Source organism: Callithrix jacchus, chromosome 1, assembly GCF_049354715.1.
Source record: "Callithrix jacchus isolate 240 chromosome 1, calJac240_pri, whole genome shotgun sequence".
Lineage (NCBI taxonomy): Eukaryota > Metazoa > Chordata > Mammalia > Primates > Cebidae > Callithrix > Callithrix jacchus.
The window spans coordinates 175,691,711-175,711,789 of NC_133502.1; the positions used below are offsets into that span (position 1 = coordinate 175,691,711).

The window sequence follows — 20,079 nt, forward strand, 5'->3', positions numbered from 1 at the left end:
GAGTTGCAATTTCATTCTTATTGCCCAGGCTGGAGTGCAGTGGCACTGTCTCGGCTCACTGCAACCTCCGCCTCCCAGGTTCAAGCAATTCTCCTGCCTCAGCCTCCCAAGTAGCTGGGATTACAGGTGCCTGCTGCCACGGCTGCTAAGTTTTATATTTTTGGTAGAGACGGGGTTTCACCATGTTGGCCAGGCTGATCTTGAACTTCTGACCTCAGGTGATCTACCTGCCTCAGCCTCCCAAAAGTGCTGGGATTACAGGCGTGAGCCATGGCACCCAGCTGAGATTTTAATATTTTAAGTTGCCTTGATTTAGTCATGATTCTTGCAAACAGCATTTAGTTGGACCCTACATGAGAAACCTTGCCTTTTAGTAGGGTAATATACCACTTTCACATTTGTTTCACCTTATGCCATATAATTGAATTATATTTCTTTCTTTTGTCATGCTTTTCTACTGCAGTGTCTTTCTACTTGGTTACTGGCAAATCCCCATCTCAGGTCTACAAATGGAGGGCACATTGCTGTGCACAGCTCTCAAAGTTCTTTCCTACCACATATGAGGCTAGTCAATTGAGAGACAGAATTCATGGTACTATGGTGAGGATAGCCTAGTGCAGCCCACTGGTTCCACTAGCAGAGGCGTTCCAGGATCATTAAAGATGGCCTCTTTTCTCAAATAACGATGATCATGAGAGTTGCTGGGCATTGTTTGCTTTCTCTGTGCCTAGCACTTTGCTAGGCATTTGAATGCATCATTTCATTGAATGCTCACAATAGCCCAGTGAATAAGCGGCAGTGAGAGGTTGGCTAAGTCACATAACTGGAAAGTAACAGAGCCAGGACTGGGCCCAGATGGCTTGGCTATAAGCCCTAAGCTCTTGACACTGTCCTCTCCTGACTCCCTACCCTATTCAGGTCATTACTTTCCTACCCACCCTTGTGGTTACCACCTGTGTCTTCTGGCTGTTTATAACGTGTAGGTGGCCCCCATCAGACACTGTGTGAAGGGGATGAATTATTGCTACTCTTTCTTGTGACATTCTCTATTGTGGGACCATAAAGCAGTACAGTCTTGGGCTTCCAAGGGCATTGGTCAGCCTGGGTGCAGAGTTTCTGGACAGATTCAGCCCTCCATATCCTTGATCACCTTGTCTCAGCTGCTGCTTCTTAGCAGGTGCTTCCCAAGAGCCTCCATGGAGACCTCCATCCTCCTGCATTCTTCCTGCTTCTTATTCTAAGTGAGTCCAACTAAACTGTTGTGGTCTTATCCCTTAAGTCTTATAATTATTTTCCCCTCCCCTTAAACCAGGTGAACTACATTTCTCATATTGCATCAGAACGACCCTGACATATACAAGTCAGAGGGAGAGAAGAGGAGGTGACTGCCACCTGGTCTTTGTTCTTGGACTGTGTATGAGGGTTTACCATGGGGTGCCATAGTTTCCTTAAAAAAGAATGAAGCAAGACCTCTTGAGGTATCTAGTAGTTCCACCTACTTTCGTGTCTGGTTGCCTTGGACATACCCTACCCAAATCCAGGTTGTGTATTCTTGAAAACCCAACCTGTCCCAGGGACAGATTTATTTATTTAAAGAGGAATAGTTATATAATTCCTGGAAAGTACAACATAGGAAAAACTATTTTAAACCATTTGTTTTTATCTCTGGCAAAGTCCTCATTGTAGATCTTTTCCCCCTTGGGGTGAGAGGAGGCTGTTTTCCGGGAGGAACTGTAGGTCAGTCCCAGATATTTCAAGCTGCTTTGTTACTTCTGTTGCTTGAGACCTTGAACGCTGCTTCAGCAGTTATTTGCCTCTAATAGCAAATGTGGAGGAGCTTTATTTTTGTAACAATTCTTTTAACCTTCTATGGAAGATTCTATATGCTGACTGGGCTCCTGTGACTACTCACATATGTGTCTCTTTGCTCCACGTGAAGATGCCTTTATGTAGTACTAGCCTTTGTTAGTAACCGTGTGGGTGTGATTCTAACTCCTTTATGCAAATTTTAGAGCCAGTTGGCTGTACTTTGGTGTAGTGAGTTCCTGATGAAACATAATTTTAAAAACACTGACGGGAAAAATATATTACATTTATAAAATAAGACTCTTTGAATCAAAAAATTTGTTGCAGATTACTTCCAAGTGTGAAAATAGTGTCAAGAAATAGGTCAATTATTTGGAGCTGATTTTATCTGATAGCAGCTCCTTACAAATACCCATTTAGATTGCAATGATAACCACAGCAAGCAAAGAGCTTTGAAGAATGTCTACATCATTTGTTTATAACCAGCTGTATTGATTTAGGGGGTGTTTTGTTCTTACTACTTATTATTTCCTTCAGGAAATAACTAAATTGGATATGTGATGAATCTTAAATGGTTTAGAGCTGATTCTAAAAGTAACCATAGCAGTGTAGAAAATTATGATCTCGCAAGGAATAAAAATTAGGTATTCTTACACTTCCAGTAAGTAAGAAAACATTTGGAGACATTTTTAGAGAATTTACCCAGACTTCTAACATGTGAAGTAAATTTCTAGAACCTAAGTTATTCCTTCAAATGAGCAAACCTTTCCATTTTCAAAAAGTAAGTTATTTGCAAATATAAATTCTAAAGTTTAAAACCAAGACAAATTATTTCCAAATATCAAACAGGGCTAAACTGTTGGATATCTGAAAGGACTTTCAAAAAGAAATGATCATTGGTCAAAAAAAGTGTTTACTCTGATGCCCCAAAGCCCCCCATTCAGCAAGGTGAGTGAGGGACTCATGTGCTGTGCCGGAGGGCTGCAGGCATCAGGCCCCTCTGCCAGGTGGGTGTGCCCTCACTGCAGTTACTGCATATTCAGTGGGTGCTTTCGTAGGTCAGTCACCCACCATCCCTGCTCCTGTGGAGTTCACAGTCTGGTCATGATCACCAGCACTGAACAAGAAACTTCAAGTGAGCTGAGGATTATGAAGGAAAAGGCAAAGGAGCAAATCAAGGGGGCCCCAGCTAGTCTTGGGGAACCAGGAAGGGCTTTCTGGAGGAAAGTAGAGTTCTGACGGATCAATAAGCTGGGTGAAGAGGTGGGGAGGTAAGCATTTTACACAAAGATGACAACTTATGCAAGAACCCTAAAGTGGGGAAAAACATGTTTGTTAGAAAAACTGGCTGGAAGAGAATGAGGGGGAGGGTGTCATGTGGAGCAGCTGCAGTGGAAGGGAGGGGAAGATTGCTTAAGGCCTAGATGTGGGGGGGGGGGCGGGAATGGAGAGCCCAAGGCTCTGACCCACCCAGGAGCAGTAGGGAGTCATGAAAGGGTATTAAGCAAGGGCCCGCTGGGTTGGATTTGCATTGAACACACATCACCTTGGCTGCAGCAAGTGGCTTCGAGAAGATCAGGCTGGAGGAGTGAAGGCCAGTTAGGGGATCCTGTAGAAGCCCATTAGAGTCACTGTATTTCAGAAATTGCCAGGGAGGGGAAAGGCTCTTTAAAAGCAGTTCATTTTAGAGCAAAGCCTTGGAAAGACCTAAAACAGTTGTCAGTGATACCTGATATCTGATAAAGACACACAGCATGTCCTTGTCCTCTGGTTTTGAGAATCCGTTTGTGCATCTGAACTGTGGGCCCCCTTAAAGCAGAGAGGAAAGAGCAAGCACTGGAGGGATCAAGCCAAGGATGCGGCAGAGCTACTGCTCCCCAGAACAGGGATCTGAGTGATGGTTGTTGCCCCCTTGATGCCACCCCAAGATCAAGGTGCAGTAGTTCCCTTGTCAGAATTAGCAACAGTGTTAACTGGCCATCCCCACATTAGCCAGCATTTAATGCCTAACTGAAAAAATTCCATTCCCCATACAGGAAATCCAGCCTTTTTTTCATTTCCCCACCCCAGGTTTCCAAGGTTCCCCAAGGAACACTCATTTGTTCCACAGATCCATCCTGGTTGTTGCTTGGTGCCTCAGCCAGCTGCCTGGCCACAAACTTCTGAGCCCTCTCACTGGTCCCCTTTTGCCTTTCCCAACTGGACCTGTGTGGAACCGGGTTCCTTCCTTAGCTGGAAAAGGAAGCGTCTGTCAGTCCACAAAGCTTAAGGCTGGATTCTGGTCTGCCTGCCCCTGGAGCCATAGCTCATGCTCCTTTTTCTATTCTGCCCTGCTGGCCACATGCTACAGGGGCCAACTTGCTGCCCTCCCTACCCCAAGCCCAGGAATCCTTTGAACAAATCTCTTCTTCCCTGAGTCTAGGCATTCAACCCTCTCTGGGATCCAGCAAGCAAGAAGAAGCTTCCCTTGACCCCAGGCTCTAATATGCTTCCCTTTTGCAGTCTCAGGATTTGTTCCCTTAATGTTCACTTTCTGTTTTTGTTTTTTGAGACGGAGTTTCACTCTTTGTTGCCCAGGCTGTAGTGCAGTGACATAATCTTCACTCACTGCAACCTCTGCCTCCTGGGTTCAAGCAATTCTCCTGCCTCAGCCTCCCAAATAGCTAGGATTACAGGCACCCACCACCATGCCTGGATAATTTTTTGTATTTTTAGTAGAGATGGGGTTTCACTAAAAAGTCATATTTTTTCTGGGACTCCATAATCTTTCTCATTTCTTACAAAAGGCCCCAGTGGATGTTATTAAAACCCTCATTTTGTCAATGAAGAAGAAAACACAGCTTGACTCATGACTTACCCAACATCATATCCCAGGCGGATACCAAGTTTAACTCAAGATCTCATGCTTACTGCTGGAGTTCCACCCAGCCTTAACTTATGCATCCTCCTTTTAATATCTCCATCTCCATGGAAATAAACAGTGGAAGGAAAACATGTGGGGGTCAAGAAAGGAGCACTAGGGGGAAAAGCTTGTTTTCTGCATGCTTTGCTGCCCACAGTGGGAGAACCTTGTCCCATTTGTCCTTTCTGGGGCAAAGGGAGCATCTGCAGTCAGCTTTTCTCTGGGTCAAAAAGTTTTGTCTGACTCTGCAAAACAAGGTAAGAACATAAACTCATTTTGTGCAAGAAAAACTGTTTTCATGATAGGAATCTTTATACTCATTAGGGTGACTATTCCTCTTTGACTTCCTTGAATTTTTTGTATTTTGAATTAGAAACTAACACTAATTACAAAAAGTCATGTTTATTGTTTTACTATGTGACTGCACTGAATTATCTCATTTAATCCTCCCAACACTCCTTCCTTTGAGGGAGGCATTATTTTTAACTTATTTCCTAGCTACAAAATATGAACAAGATTCATGTTAAAAGTTCATATACCAGTAAATGTTGAGATCAGTGCTTATACCCAGGTCTGACTCCAGTGCCCCAACCACTAACCTCAGAATATGCCACATGTTCCCCAGAACAGGCCTTTAACCTCTGGGAAAAACCACAGCTGAGAAGGAAAGTATTTGTAGGGACTCTTCCTGTGTGGAACAAGGAAACTTCCTGGTGGGAGGTCCTGGAGAAGCACATTGACTTATGGGTAGGGACCAAGTGGATTGAGTGGACACTGGCCTTCTACTGACAAATTCTTATTATACCCTCGTACCTGGGCTGGCCCTAATAAAGAAAAGGATTGGGACAAAGGAAAGACTGGGGAGCTTCTGCATCCTCAGTACCAACCTGGGGCCATTGGAATGTCTTCTTGCATTGTTGCAGAGAGGAATAGTTAGGACGATAGTCCTGAGAACCTAAAGATTTCATATAGTAGACCGCTTTTCAGATGGCCCCCAATGATTTCTTTCTTTCTTTCTTTTTTTTTTTTTGAGACTGAGTCTTGCATTGTCACCTGGGCTGGAGTCCAATGGAGCAATCTCGGCTCACTACAACCTCTGCCTCCCAGGTTCAAGCGATTCTCCTGCCTCAGCCTTCCAAGTAGCTGGGATTACAGGTGCCTGCCACCATGCCCAGCTAATTTTTTGCACTATTAGTAGAGACAGAGTTTCACTATATTGGCCAGGCTGGTCTTGAACCCTGTCTCGTGATCCGTCTGCCTTGGCCTTCCAAAGTGCTGGTATTACAGGCGTGAGCCACCATGCCCAGCAGATGGCCCCTAATGATTTCTCTTCCCTGGTATTCATATCCTTGTATAATCCCTTCCCCTTAAGCAGAATATAGTGATTTGCTTCTAATAAATATGACAGAAATAATGGGCTGTCCCTTCCAAGATTAGATAATTAAAGACTATTCCTTTTATGTTGAGTGTTTTCCCTTTCTTACTCTCTTTTGGATCATTCATCTTAGAGGAATCCAGCGGCTCTCTGTTTGGCAGTCTTGTGGAGAGGCCCATGTGGCATGGGATTGAGACCTGCCAACAACCACATGAGGGAGTTTGGAAGAAGATTCTGCTTAAAAGGCGAGCCTTCAGATGAGACTGCAGCCCCAGCCAACAGCTCGACTGAAGTCTCATCAGAGACCTTAGCCAGAGACATGCAGCTAAGATGCCCAAATTCCCAATCCACAGAAACTGCAAGATAATAAATGTTTATTGTAAGAGGATAAGTTTTGGAATAATTTGTCACACAGCAATGGATAATAAGTACATTGCACAACCTTTATCACTACCCCACATTTATTACTTTGTTGACCAATCTGTATTGGGAAAAAATCAGCTGTAAAACTCAATACATAAAGAACTGTAACATTGACCTCTAGGGCAGCAGCAAGTGCTGGACGCCTCTCAAAAGCTAGTTTTGAGGTGGGGGGATTCAATAGGCTAGAGAAGGTAGTTGCTGCTTTGAGAGGTGAAGAGTTCTTGCAGTTCTGTAAGGCAGATGGGTGCCTGGGGATGACTGATTAGGGTCTGAGAGGGCCTGGAAGGTTACTCTCAGGAAGCCTGTCATTCCTTCATGGAGTGTACAGTGGGCTGCTGAGTACTCAGGGGAAACCAGGATATATCCTTTTTTGTGACCATCCAGAAAGGCATTTGGTGCCCACTCATTCTTTTAAAAACTTAAAAATTATAAAAGTAACACATTGCTTGTTAAAAATTATGTGAATCATTTTTACATAATTCACATAAAAGAATTTTATAAAGTAAAAAGTGAATGTGCCATTCTTCTTCTCCCACTTGCCAGAGGCAGCCAGTGTTTGCAGTGGGTGTGTGTTCTTCCAGACATTCTAATCCATAAATCCAAATGGACGTACCTCTGGAGGGTACATGATACTGTGCTTTTTAATCAAAGTGGGAACCTTTTACATGTATTGTTTTGCACATATAAACTGTCAGAGATACTGTACAGTAGCAGTAAATCTAGAACTCCCCTGTTCTTTCTGGTAGCTTTTTGGCATTCACAGATGTATGGGCTGTGTGTTGGATATCGTCTGGATGAGTGCTGGTTTTTCTAGCTGTGCCCCAACTGATAAATTTAGGCTGTTCCTAGTTTTTCCCTTTTACATATACAAGTTGAATATACCTAATCTGAAAATCCGAAATCTAAAACATTTTGAGAGTCAACTTGATGCTCAAAGAAAAGCCTTCAGATTTTCAGATTAGCTTTGCTCAACAGGTGAGTATAATGCAGATATTCAAAAATCGAAAAAAATCTGAAATCTGGAACACTTCTGGTCCCAAGCATTTTGGATAAGGGATTGCTGCAGCCTGTAGCGCAGTGGGGACCACCCTTATCTGTGTCTTTACCCTCCTATTAGAGCACTTCTGAAACACTGAGTGCTGGAAGTGGAATTGCTAGGGCAAAGACTCTGCAACTTTACAGTGCCTACTGCTGGCATGCCCTCTGAAATGTGCAGTTATATTTCCACAAACAGGGTACTAGTATGCCTATTTTTTCTACTCTTACTAACACTGGATATTATCCACCATGTTTTATTTATGCTAAAATGATAGGCACAAGAAGGCATTTTAAAAAAAATATACATTTCTCTGCAGCTCCAGCCAGGCATTCAGGCTTCCCACCCAACTGATTAGCCACCCCTTGCCCTTGCGCCTGCTTCCTGAATATCTATCCTTATTCCCTCTCCCTGTGCCCCTAGCACAGCCCCGCAGTGCCCTGAGTGATGAAGAAAGGCTGCCTTGCTATTGGGTTCCTCTGGAGAGGAGGCTGACCTAAATCCATCCCCTGCACACTTGCCTGGGGCTTAGTCAACATTCCAGGCTTGGAGAAGGCTGTGCGCTTCTTTTAATCCTTTTCCCTTGTTGAGATGACTAGGGTGTAGGCGTCTGTCATCACATGGCTCCAGAAGGGAATTCTAATTCCACTCCCTCCACATTAACTATCCTTCTAAGCTCTGGGTCATTCCCAGCTCTGCTGAGGCTTATGGCAAATGTGGCCTGTCCTTCCTAGCCCAAGGAGCCCTCTCCTGGTACTGTGAGATGCCCTTCAGCTTCAGGATGTGATGCAGCTGTGGGAAAGGGAAGATTCCTTGACTAGCCTATGGAGCTGGATTTATTAATATCATGACCATGCAAGCACGGCATGGGACAGGCAGGTGGCCTACCCACCTATGAGGTGCTGCATGTGGCAGTGCTGTGCGAATGCTGTGCAGATGGGAGAGATTGTCTGTGTCTAGGCTCCCAGTGTGGGCTGAGCTGGCCCAGGATGGCCATTCAGGAGAGACAGGGATACTCGAATGTCTCAGGGATGGCTGGTATCAAAACATGTCTACAGGGGCAGAATCCCAGGCTAGGGCTATTTCAGGCCTGACTCTGGGGTCTGAGAGAGACCTGTAAGCAAGTGCCAGGCCTGGAGGCATGGACTGGAACCCAGTTACCAGATGATGAGGACTAGGGTTTGAACCAGGTAGATTTGGTCATGTGGTAACTGCCAGAGCATCCACAAGTAGGATGTTCAGAGTACCAAAGCAGGGGCCTGATGAGTAGGACAAATGGCAAGAAGAAGAGGAGCTGCAGGCCTGGCAAAGGATTGGTAGGCCCACGGAGCTGTGAAACATTCTCCAGCACTGCCCCTTGTTATTCTATGTCCACTGTTTGAGATAAATGTGACAGACAGTTATGGTCTAACTTTCTGACATCTAGGGACCTTCTGATACCAAGCTACTGCTGCTGCACAGGCAGGCTAGCTGGCCACCTGACATACCCACTCCTGTGGCCAGGAGGCTCCATAGCACTGTGATTCTCAGACATATTACTGAGTGATATGGGGTGACATAGGAGCTGTAGTGCGATCTCACTTCCTCCCTGGCTGTAGTGCGATGCTGTAGAGGCAGGATCTCAGGAATCAGACTGACCCGAGTTCACATTCTGAGTGTCAGGCTGCATGCACTTGAACAGATCACTTACCTCTCTGATGAAAGTTTTCTATTATGTTGAAGAGAGAATAATTATAGAATCCACCTTATAGGGTTGTTGTGAGAATTTGAAGAGCCATGCATACTTCCTGGTACATGGAAAGCACTCTATAGATGGTGGCAAGTATTAGTGCTATCCTGATGAAAATAGAGCTAAGAAGACCCTATCAGTGAGAACCCTCTTGCCACCTGTATCTAGAGAGACTATGGAGAAACACAGCATACCCAGGAAGGGCAGCGTACCCAGGAAGAGGCCCATCTGGGCATAGCCAGGTGTCATGTTAGTTAGCCACCTGGCCCTAGAAGGGTTGGATGTGATTTCCAGGATAGTGCAGGGGTCAGCAGCAGAGGGGCTGAGGAATAGGATCCCTTCTGGTGAGTAATGTCTGGCTGGCAAAATATGGTCCTGGAGAGGATGGGGACCAATAACATCTGGCGTGTAGTCAAGATACCTTTTTGGATATTGACCCAGCCTGTGACCCCTCCTTCTCTGGGAACCTGGGAACTTCCTCTGCATGCCAGCAACAGTGTTCCTTCTACCTAGCTCTGCTCCAAGGCCAGAGCCATAGAGTTGGGTAGATACCCAGCCCCAACTGGGCCAATTGGATTTTCTACCTGGGAGCTAGCATTGGATCATAGATGTGCTGGCACTCAGACCAGGAGGACATGAACTGAGAAGTGTCATCTGGTGCCATATGCCAGAACAAATGCAGAGAATAGTCCACAGATGGATGCATGATGAGAAGCAGAGAAAAAGACCCTGCAGGAAAGGGAAAGGGGAAAGGAAAGAGCAAGGGAGAGGAGCTGAGAAAGTTGCTGCCTTGCATCTTGAAGGCTTTCCAGGCAATTTCTGGTTCCTGGCCCTTGTGAGGCCCAGCTGTGTCCCTGCCCGTGGACTTGGGGAGATACCTCGTGTCCTTATGTAACCAGCTTATTAAATGAGCTGGACTCAATCAGGTGTAAGAAGAAACCAACCTCATTTTTCCCCCAGTGTCCTTTTGAGCCTACTCTGTGGACTTTTCTTTTCCCAGTCAAAACTGAGAACTTAGCAGGTCCCTGGGTCTTTCAGGTGTTAGGCATGAAACAGTCCAATAGTCCCTCATTCCAGACAGTCCAGTGTAGTAATTGCAAGTCTGGACTCTTAAAGCTGACCAGCTGTGGAGGCCTGGATTGATGAAGACACACGGTCAACTGTTTGTTTTGAGACAGGGTGTCTCTCTCTCTCTCTCTCTCTTTTTTGCCCACCTGGAGTGCAGTGGCATGATCTTGGCTCACTGCAGCCTTCGCCTCCCACCTCAGCTTCTTGAGTAGCTAGGACCACAGTTGCATGCCACCATGCCAAGCTTTTTTTTTTTTTTTGTAGAGATGGGGTTTCACCATGTTGCCTGGGCTTGTTTCAAACTCCTGGGCTGAAGCAGTCCTCCGACCTCAGCCTCCCAAAGTTCTGGGAGGTGTGAGCCACAGCACTTGGCCAACACACAGTCAGCTTCTTTGCTGGATCCCTGCCAGTTCCATTGCCTCCCCAAACTGTTCACTGAGGTTTCTGGCCCTTGGGAACCGGGCAGGAAGAAATGAGAGAGAAGGGCCCATCTTTCATAGCTGTTGGTAACTCAGAGCTTGTACCCTGTGGGTATGCCAGATGCTTGTGCAAGCACCCCAGCTCTGTCTTTCCCCTCTTGGCTGCTGCTGCTTCAGAATCTCCCTTTGGGGACCTCTGACTCAGGTCCTTTGATGCAGTAATTTGTAGCTCCCTCCCTGGCTCTTGTACTTCCTGCCCTGCCCCTGCCCTCACCATCTAGGCAGCCCTCTGATCCTAGGAAGCCTGAATTTTTGCCTCAGTGGGCTGGCCTTGTGCTGTCAGCTCAAGCACCTCCTCACTGCTCTGTGCCCCTGGCCCTGAGTCAGACAGGAGTGCTTATGCCCTCTCTTGTCAGGCTGTGGGAATGATCCCTTGAAGTCCCTCTCACTTGACTGAAGGTGGCAGGGACATGTGAAGGACAGTTCATTCTCCCTTCCCCAGGACCTTCCTTCAAATACCATTCAGATTCCACTGTGATGCCAACAACTGACTAGGGCCTTAGGAGAAGGGAGTTGAGAACTCTGACTTGGTGCCTGACACCGGCACCTTCTGGATTAATTGCTGCCAGGGCATTCTTACCAGCAGTCTGATTTCAAGTGTCATCATTTTTGCCTCTTCTGTAAAGTGAGAATAATGATCCCTCCTTCACAGAGCTTCTGTGATGGTGACGTAAAACACACACACACACACACGTTTCTAAGCACATGGTAGGCGCTTCAGTGCGTATCAGTGCATCTCTAACTGCAGTTTTACTAGAAAAAGATGTCATATGGTTGTGTCACTTCATCATTAGAAGGATTGCTGGGTTCCAGGGTATAAGTGCGTTTACAGTTTTGATATATACATTGGCAAGTTACTCTTCAAAAATATAGAGTCAATTTATACATCCATCCATAGTGACACATTTGTCCACTCCCTTGTCAACGTGGAGATTGGCTTTTTTTTCATCTTTGCCAATCTGAGAGGCAACATGTGATGGTTTATCCTTCATTTATAGCACCTCTTTGATTACTGCTGAGGTTGACATCTTGTTTATGGCCATTTGTGAGTCTTCTCATGTGTATATCTACTTTGCCAAGTTTTCTATTACAAGATTTGCATCTTTCTTGATTTGGAAAAGGTTTTAGTATAGCATGAATATTCTCTATTTGCTATATATGTTTCAAATATTTTTCTCTTGTTTGATATTTGCCTTTTAATCTTGGTCATGTTTTTTGTTTTTGTTTTTGGAAAGCAGAAAATTTGAGTTTTGAAAAAAGTTGTATCTTTTAGTCTTTTCCTTTAGGTTTTAGGGTTTCCTGTTATGCCCATAATTCCCCGACCCACAGATTTGCTTTACAAAGAGACAGTTCTGGTGGCTAGCATGGAAGTTGGATTGGAATGACAGAGATGGAGGCTCCTGGTCTGGAGCCAGTTGTGGTAGTTGAAGGGAGAGGAGATGAGAGCTTATGCTAAGGCAGGCAAGATGGCTTGGCCTAGAGGGATGGATTGTCCTTGGCAGGGGAAGGGAGGAGTTCTTGTTTTTGATCTGAGCAATTGAGTAGCTGGTGCCATTTGGTATAAGGGGACCAGACCTGGAAGACAGGTGTGGCAGGTGTTAAGTGCACTGCCCGTGAGGTGCTTGGAGGATATCTGGTGGAGATATCTAGGACACAGCTGGTTGTGAGGGAGTGGAGCTTCAGAGAGCCATCTTGGCATGAAGTACTTTTGTGGTACTTCTGAGGGTATAGGTGGAAACCAGAGATAGGGAGAATGTGATTTAAATGATTTTGGTGTGTGTCCTGGTGCCAAATCTCTTCCTGGTTTTACTTAAAGAGGCTCTGACATGGGAGGCCCCAGGAAGGTGTTCTAAAACAGTAACACACGGTGTAGATACATCCAAATAGCACTGATGGCTTTTATTGCAGATTCATGTCATTACAAGGATAATCTGGGAATATATTTTTTTAAAATCCTCCCTTTTATATATACAAAACATGCTACATACTTGTGAGAAATGCTGAGGTAATAGGCACACACCCAGACATGGACAGTACCAAACATCCAACATCTCACACAGCCTGGCCCGCGTGCCCATGGGAAGGGTCTCACCTTCTTGACTCATCCCTTGCCCCTCCTTGGCAATAGTCCTGGGAGTGCTGAGGCTGACACTTCGTAGCTAACAGGACTCAGAAAGCCACCATACCGCAGTGCATCAACTGAGGGGTCCGTGGCCCCTGATGATTCAGCAACTCATGAGAAGTGGCCCGTTTTCAGTTTTGTGGCACTTGTTCTCCAGGAAAGTGTAGTTTGGAGATGAGATGCAGACTAGTCAGCCGGAGAGCGTGGAACCTCTGGCCTGTAGCCAGCTGGGAGATCTGGTGATCTGATAACTTCTGTCAACCGATTATCTCCCGGCCAAATAGGTTATTATTTGTGTGAAGACTAAAATGGCATGTAGGCTAAAGTATGAATGGAAGATACAAAACTGCGAGTACATTATTTATTCGGCTGGTGGAGCTTTTGGCCTGGCCTTCCCTTCTCAACCAGAAACCTGGAGCTCAGTGTTTCCTACTCAGAAGCTGAGGAATCTTGCCTGGAAAGAAGGGGCTGTGCCACAGAAAAGGCAGTGAGTAGGTAGGCAAGGAGTACAGCAGAGTGGAAAGGGGGCCTTCAACTGCAGTGAGTGGCCAGGGACTGACACACAGAAGGCACTTAATGAAGGCATAAGTGGGCGATGGATGGTGAAAAGTCCTGAGAATGGGGAAAGTATGAAAATGGACAGGGAGGGATTTTGAAATTTGATTAGGTACCAAAAGCGGTCCTTAAGAAGCTGGGAACCTCTATGTGATGTGAGAGATTAGCATTGTAGACACCCTGGGACAATCCAGGCACACAGATGCCAAGGATAATCCTTTCAATTGAGACCACACAGTCTGTGATCTGCCCTTAGACTCAAGTAATACAACACTAATGAAATGCTTTTCTCCTAAGAGCAAAGCTGCTGGTGACAGCTTCAACATCTGAGAACTGAGTATATGTGTATTTAGGTATCTAAGGCAAACCTATATATGGATCTAGATATATCACGTGATGTATATCTAAATGCATATATATGTGGTATACACATATGTGCACAAGGGAGGCTCATACACATGTATATAATGAAGGTATTTTACAGTTGTGTTTTTATTGTAGAGACTTAATTTAAAGAAAGTTGTCTGTAGTCCTGTCCTGTCCTGGAGACATGAGGGGCTGTCTGGTGTGAAGGAAAGTAGGAGGGACAGAAAACACTGTATCAATTCAGTTCCTTCATCTGCTACAGTGACTTCGGAAAACAGAATCCAGCACCCCTGTCCTCCCAGCCTCAAGATGAACTGGTGAGGAGTTGCTCTTTGTGCTGTGGCCAGTGTGACCAGGGTGGGCTCCTGGCAATGGCCATGAGAGGTCAGGAGGGAGAGCTGGCTTAGTGGAAGGTGTTGGGGTTGGGTCGGATCATCATCACCACTTTCTTGAGTGAGTAAGAGCCTCCTCGGAACTCAGCCCAGTAGACTCCATCCTGATAGCGGCTCCGGTAATGGCCCCCACGGTACCAGACCCCATTGAGGTTGGAATGGGCACAGGCATTGTACCACCAGCCTCCTTTCTGGTAATGGGCACAGTTTCCTGCAAGAGAGAAGGCAGTGAGAGGGTGTCTAGGAGGAGGCCATTCTACCTGTGTTGATAGTTTTCTTGGGGCCTTCAGCAAAACCCTCTCTGGGAGGCATCTGGAGCAAGAATGCTTGAGAGGTAGGTTGTCTCCACGGGAGGCCAGAGAGCCATGCTTCAGGCCTGCCTTTGAGGCTCAGCTTTTTTTTTTTTTTTTTTTTTTTTTTTTAGGCAGAGTCTTACTGTGTCGCCCAGGTTGGAGTGCAGTGGTGTGATCTTGGCTCACTGCAACCTCCACCTCTTCAGTTCAGGTGATTGTTCTGCCTCAGCCTCCTGAGTAGCTGGGACTATAGGCGTGTGCCACCATGCCTGGCTAATTTTTTTTTTTTTTTTAAATTTTTAGTAGAGATGGGGTTTCACCATCTTGGCCAGGCTGGTCTCAAACTCCTGACCTCATTATCCACCCGCCTTGGCCTCCCAAAGTGCTGGGATTCCAGGCGTGAGCCACTGCTCTTGACCAAGGCTCAGCTTTATAAATAACTAGCTGTGTAATATCAGACAAATGACTTAACCTCTCCCAGCCACTGTATTCTCATCTGTCAAATGAGAATAAAAATGATGTCTGCCACACAGGACAGTTGTAAGGATTGAATGACGGTGTGTACTTGACACTTAGCCTAGGGCTGGGTGCAAAGGAGACCCCAGGGGAACTCCACACCTTGTGTTCTGATAGGAAACAGAGATGGCCTGAGGTGGGCAGGGAGGGAGAAAAGCTTCTTGGGAATTTTTAGAGTTGAAACTGTTGGATCAGGAGTCTTTATAGAATGACAAAGAACATGTTTAAGATGAAATGTTCCTCCAAGTCCTCCCGGCTTGTATTCCATCCAATTTTTTGTATTACTTCACAAAGGAAAGGTATTTCCATAAAACTCTTGGCATCACCACATCATGCTGAATTTTGTTGCCAAGGACAAGCAGTTCGGAACAGCAGTAAAAACCGTGGGAAGGTGTGTGTGGGCATGCAGGGGCAGTGTACTCTGTGGCAGGAGGAGAGGGGCCACCATCTGCCGGCGTTGTTCTTAGTGAAGGGGGGGTTGCCAGTTTCCTGACTAGGCCAGGGGGTGAACCCTGTACTCTGGAGAGGGGCTGCTCCAGTTAGGATTGTGGAGGGCCCAACAGAGCAGGGGGCCGAGGCTGTGGGATGAGGTGAGGAGGTTGCACTCAGTCTGAGGCAGAAAACAAGAGGGGAGGTGCAACCTAGGTTTTCCCAGAGTTTTTCTGGGGGTCCTTCTGGGCCATGACTCCAAGCCACAGGGACCAACTGGTATAGTAGGGAGAGCCTTGGGCACACCATAGCTAGCCTTCTCTTTGCCAGCAGAGGCCCCGCACACTTCCAGGGACAAGAAACTTGCCAGCCACTGATATTGCTGCGGGCTATATCTGAGTGTTGGCTCATAGAACACTCTTCCCACTCCCTAAGGAGGTGGCCCTCCAGAAAGACTGTAGCAGCCCCCATGTCCCAGGGTCTGACCAGCTCTGAGAGGATCATCCTCCTGCCCTGCTCTTCTAGAAGGCTTGGCAGCCTCTACTGCTTTGGAACAAGGGCCTGCTCCTCCTCCATGGCCCCTTTGGGCAGGGCCAGTTCAGTGTCACTGGGTGGACAAAGGTGTCTGTGTGATACAGGGATGGACAGGTTGTGTCCCTCCTGTCACCTGATGTTAGGAGAACTACCCTTTAGAATGTGGCTGCCATAAGGCCCTGGCATGATCCCCTCCACCTTAGTATGTAGGTTTCATGGCCTGCCTGAGGTGTAGGCCATTTATAGGACAGTCCCGAGAGCTTGCTTCTCAAGGGGGAGGGAGTAGCCTTCAGACCAAGATCACATAGGAAATGGAGGCAAGAGGGGACTGGGTTTGCCCACGAGAGCAGACAGCCTGAGCCTGGAGGCAGCATTGGCCATTACGTGGTGCCAGCCTCAGGGAGGAGCCTGTCAGGGCCCAGAGGCCTTCATCTCAAGAAACTGGGTGTCAGCCCTGGGAGGCAGTAACTGTGTGGGAGTCTGATATCTGGTCTCAGGGCCAGACCACATCTGTGTTTTTTTTTAATTTTCTGTTTTCTCTCTTGTTTTTTGTTTAATAAAGACTTCTTAGTAAAGACCTAGATTTGAAGCGTGTGATCTTAGAAAAATCACTTCCTCTCTCCTATCTAGTTTCCTCTTAATAGCTTCCTCTCAGCACTGCACTAGCATTACATGCAGTAACTGACCATGAATAAAGCCAGCTGGTATGGAGCACTCACTGGGTGCCAAATCCTAGACAATGCACTTTAGGTATATTCTCTCTACCCTTCTCCCTACCATGCAAGGTAGTTCTTGTCCTTATTTCCAGATGCAGAAACTGAGACCGAGGAAGATTTAGCAGCATGCCCAAGGACACATGGCTGGTAGGAGGTGGGGCCAGCATTGGAGCCCAGAGCCTACACAGATGATTAGCTCTATACCAGGTGCCTTGGACAGAGGTGGTGAGGGCACAGCCCAGCACATGCCTTTCTGCCTTTACCCCAGTTGGCTCTAGTATGTGTGATTTGTATGCCTCTTTATGTACCCCTCCTGTTTTTTTTAAATTTGTAAATGCCACTCTGACCTAGCTTTATGAAGGGGACCTATGGGCAGAAGAAGGGACCCTCGGGGTGGGAACACAGTCAGGCAGCTTAGCCCAGCTGCTCATCACCCTGGGATCTTCCCACTTGCAAGCCTTGGAGTCAAGGGCTCTGGCTCTGATTGACCTCTTTTCCTTGCCCTGCACCTGGGTTTGACTCCACTTTTCCTACCTGTGTAGACATCATGATCTCTGTCCAGGGTGGTGAACTGCTTGCCATTGTGCCATGTAAAGGAGTCACCTGCGTTGCCATGGTAGCGCCCCAGCCGCAGCTTATAATACTCGCTCTCAGGTTCTAGGCGGAAGCTGGCGTATTCTGCAAAGACTTTGCGGCCAGACCAGTCCTCCATGGTCACCAAGAGTTTGTAGTTGCCTTGGTTCGTCAGCCAGTAAATATTCTCCAGGCCCAGCCAGTATTCGCCATCAATGTTGCCAAACCCTTGCTGGGGAAAAGCCAGGAGAGTGTTAATGTGGAGCCTGCAATGCCTGCAGCCAGCAGGCCTTGCTGTCGGACCCTCAGCTCTGCATAGAGGGGCCTGGGAAACAAGCAAAGCATGAAGCAGGCCTGGTTCAGACCCCTACTCTATCACTTAATCTCTTCGTCACTCACACGTTATTCAAAAATATGTTGAGTGCCTACTCTATGCCAGGCATCATGTGAACCCCAGATTCCTCATTCTTATGTTGGGGAGGCTACATTACCTTCCCCACAGGCTTGCTGCAGCAACAAGTGTGCTGTGGCAAGTTGAGGGCCTGGCACTCAGTAGGGACGTGGCAAGCATTCCTCAGACAAGTCCCTGACCTTCACTGAGCTTCACCTCCTTCTCTGGAGATGGCTCTGTGTGAGGGTCACCTGTAAGCTCTAATGCACCAGACAGGTATGAGCTGTGACATGTGTCCCATCCACTGGGACTCCCCTCTAGGTCTAAAATCCAGTGGTTTTGTGGTTATTGTTTTTTGCATGTAGTTTTGGGGTCAGCAGCTGAGTGATGGCCACTACAGTCTTGTTAACAGATGATTCATTAATAATATGATAATTATTATTTAGTATTTATTGAGTGCTTATGATGTGCTGGCACTGTAATAAGAACTATACATAGGTTGTTTTATTAATCCTCATGTCAACTCTAAGAACAAGTACTATCATTATTCTCCCTAGAGTGGATGATTTGAGGCCCAGAGAGGCTCAGGGTCACAGAGTGCCTGAGGGTGAGCCAGGATTTGAACCAAGAACCCAGTCTTAATCATTGCACTGCATTGCCTCTAAGAAAGGAGGAAAAAGTCTCCTCCTTCTAAGTAGGTGGAAGAGGAGAAAAAAGCAGAGACACAGGCTGGTCAGGAAGTGGGGTAGGGGACAACCAGGACAGGAGAAGAAGGGGCATAGCAGAGCCACATGTTCAAGGTTTCATGACTTCAGGTAGTTTATGAGCTTCAGTGTCAGATGCCTCAGCTGCAGTCACTACTGGGCAATTCCTAGCTTTGCAACCCTGAGTAAATTACTCCACATTTTCACCTGTAAGCTGGGTCCTTACAGAACCTCCCTCAGGGGGTTGTTATGAGATTAAACAAAGCAAGCACAAAAGCCCTTAGCATGGTGCTGGCATGGGGTGGGCACTCAGCAAACAGAGCTACTCTTGCCTTCCTTAGTGCCATCTCTGTTTGGAGGGGGAAGAACAATGTATGGCTGAGTCCTGGCAACTTTCCCCACTACACAGATGAACATTTCAACTCCCTGGGGACCAGGGAGCCCAGAGGATGGGTCTGGAATTAGGACTTGAACATTGCCACAGTTCCCTACCTGTACCCTTTAGGGGATTCTCCCAGGGACTGTGAGCCTCTTGGGACTTGCCCCTTCTAGGCTTTGAAAGCAGATCTTTCTCCATGAAAACCCCACTTGGGGAGAAATGCTCCCCGCTCCTGGGCCCCCATACCAGTGTTTCTAGACTCTCTCACCCTGTCCTGTGGGGCTGTGGTAGTTGATCTACTAACTCTTGTCATGCAGCAGTCGCTAGCAGCAGGCAGAGGAGGAGCTTGTCCTCACTACCTCTGGTGGGTTTGCACCATGGCCCTGCCTGCATCCTTGCCTCAGGTATGTGTGTTGTTGGGGCCACACAGGCCTGAACTTGGTCAGCATGTACCTCTGAATGGACTCTTCTACTGGTCACTCAGGCCTCTCTTGGGCTGGGCCAGTCACCTTGTGGCAGCACAGATAGCCCCTGCCGGGTCTCACCTTGTATGTCTCCCAGTTCCTGAAGAAATTAACAGAGCCATCCAGGCGTCTCTGGATGACGGTCCAGCCCCCAGGGTCATGTCTCTGGTCGCACCACACCTGCATGAGACGGTTGGTGTTCTCCGGCTTTACCAGGTAAATGGAGCTGGTATCATGGCCGTCCTCCAGGGCCTGCAGGCAGTCTCTCCATGGGCCTAGGGACATAGACATGCATACATATCACAGACCTACCTATCACCAGACTACATCTCCAGCTGCACCCCAAGCAGGCACAACCTTTGGTAAGGCTCCAGCTGGGAGCCACAGGCCCACAGTCTGAAGTAACCAATTTTTGTTTTGTGAGTTTGATAAATAATTAAAGACAGGAGCCTAGGTCAGGGGGTCAGGATGCCCACACTCCAAGCTCACTCTCCTCTCACCCGCCTCACAGTGTGACTTTTGTCAGACTTCTTCACTCCTCCAAGACCTCAGTTTCTTCCAGTTGTAGAAGGAGATCATATTTGCCTCATACAGGGTTGTCAGGATTAATAAGATCATTTCGGGGGAAGTTGCTGGAGTGATTTTTTTCAAGTTCATTACATTAGGAAAAAGAGATGTGGACCTACTAAACGTGGCAATATCGGTCAGTGCTGTGCAGACTCTGTTGGCTTTGCTTCTGCAAGGAAACTCGGTTCCACTGGATTACTCTTTCTGGGGGCTAATTGCAGTTGACCACCCCATCAGTTCCGACGCCACATCTACCCTTT

The 20,079-nt window shown here is 47.0% G+C and overlaps 2 protein-coding genes across 52 annotated transcripts in view; one reads left to right on the forward strand and one right to left on the reverse strand.

Annotated features, from left to right (window-relative positions):
* The window catches only part of RALGPS1 (Ral GEF with PH domain and SH3 binding motif 1), a 332,381-nt gene that overhangs the window by 174,418 nt on the left and 137,884 nt on the right, over positions 1-20,079 (forward strand). The window lies entirely within an intron of this gene.
* The window catches only part of ANGPTL2 (angiopoietin like 2), a 35,087-nt gene continuing 27,700 nt past the window's right edge, over positions 12,693-20,079 (reverse strand). For both annotated transcript variants that reach the window (XM_009003061.5, XM_035258099.3), the window contains exons 3-5: positions 19,334-19,527; positions 17,276-17,546; positions 12,693-14,464 (exon numbers count right to left, since the gene is read on the reverse strand). In XM_009003061.5, the coding sequence (XP_009001309.1) occupies positions 14,265-14,464; positions 17,276-17,546; positions 19,334-19,527 (665 nt within the window). In that variant the 3' untranslated portion in view covers positions 12,693-14,264. The remainder of the gene's footprint in view (positions 14,465-17,275; positions 17,547-19,333; positions 19,528-20,079) is intronic.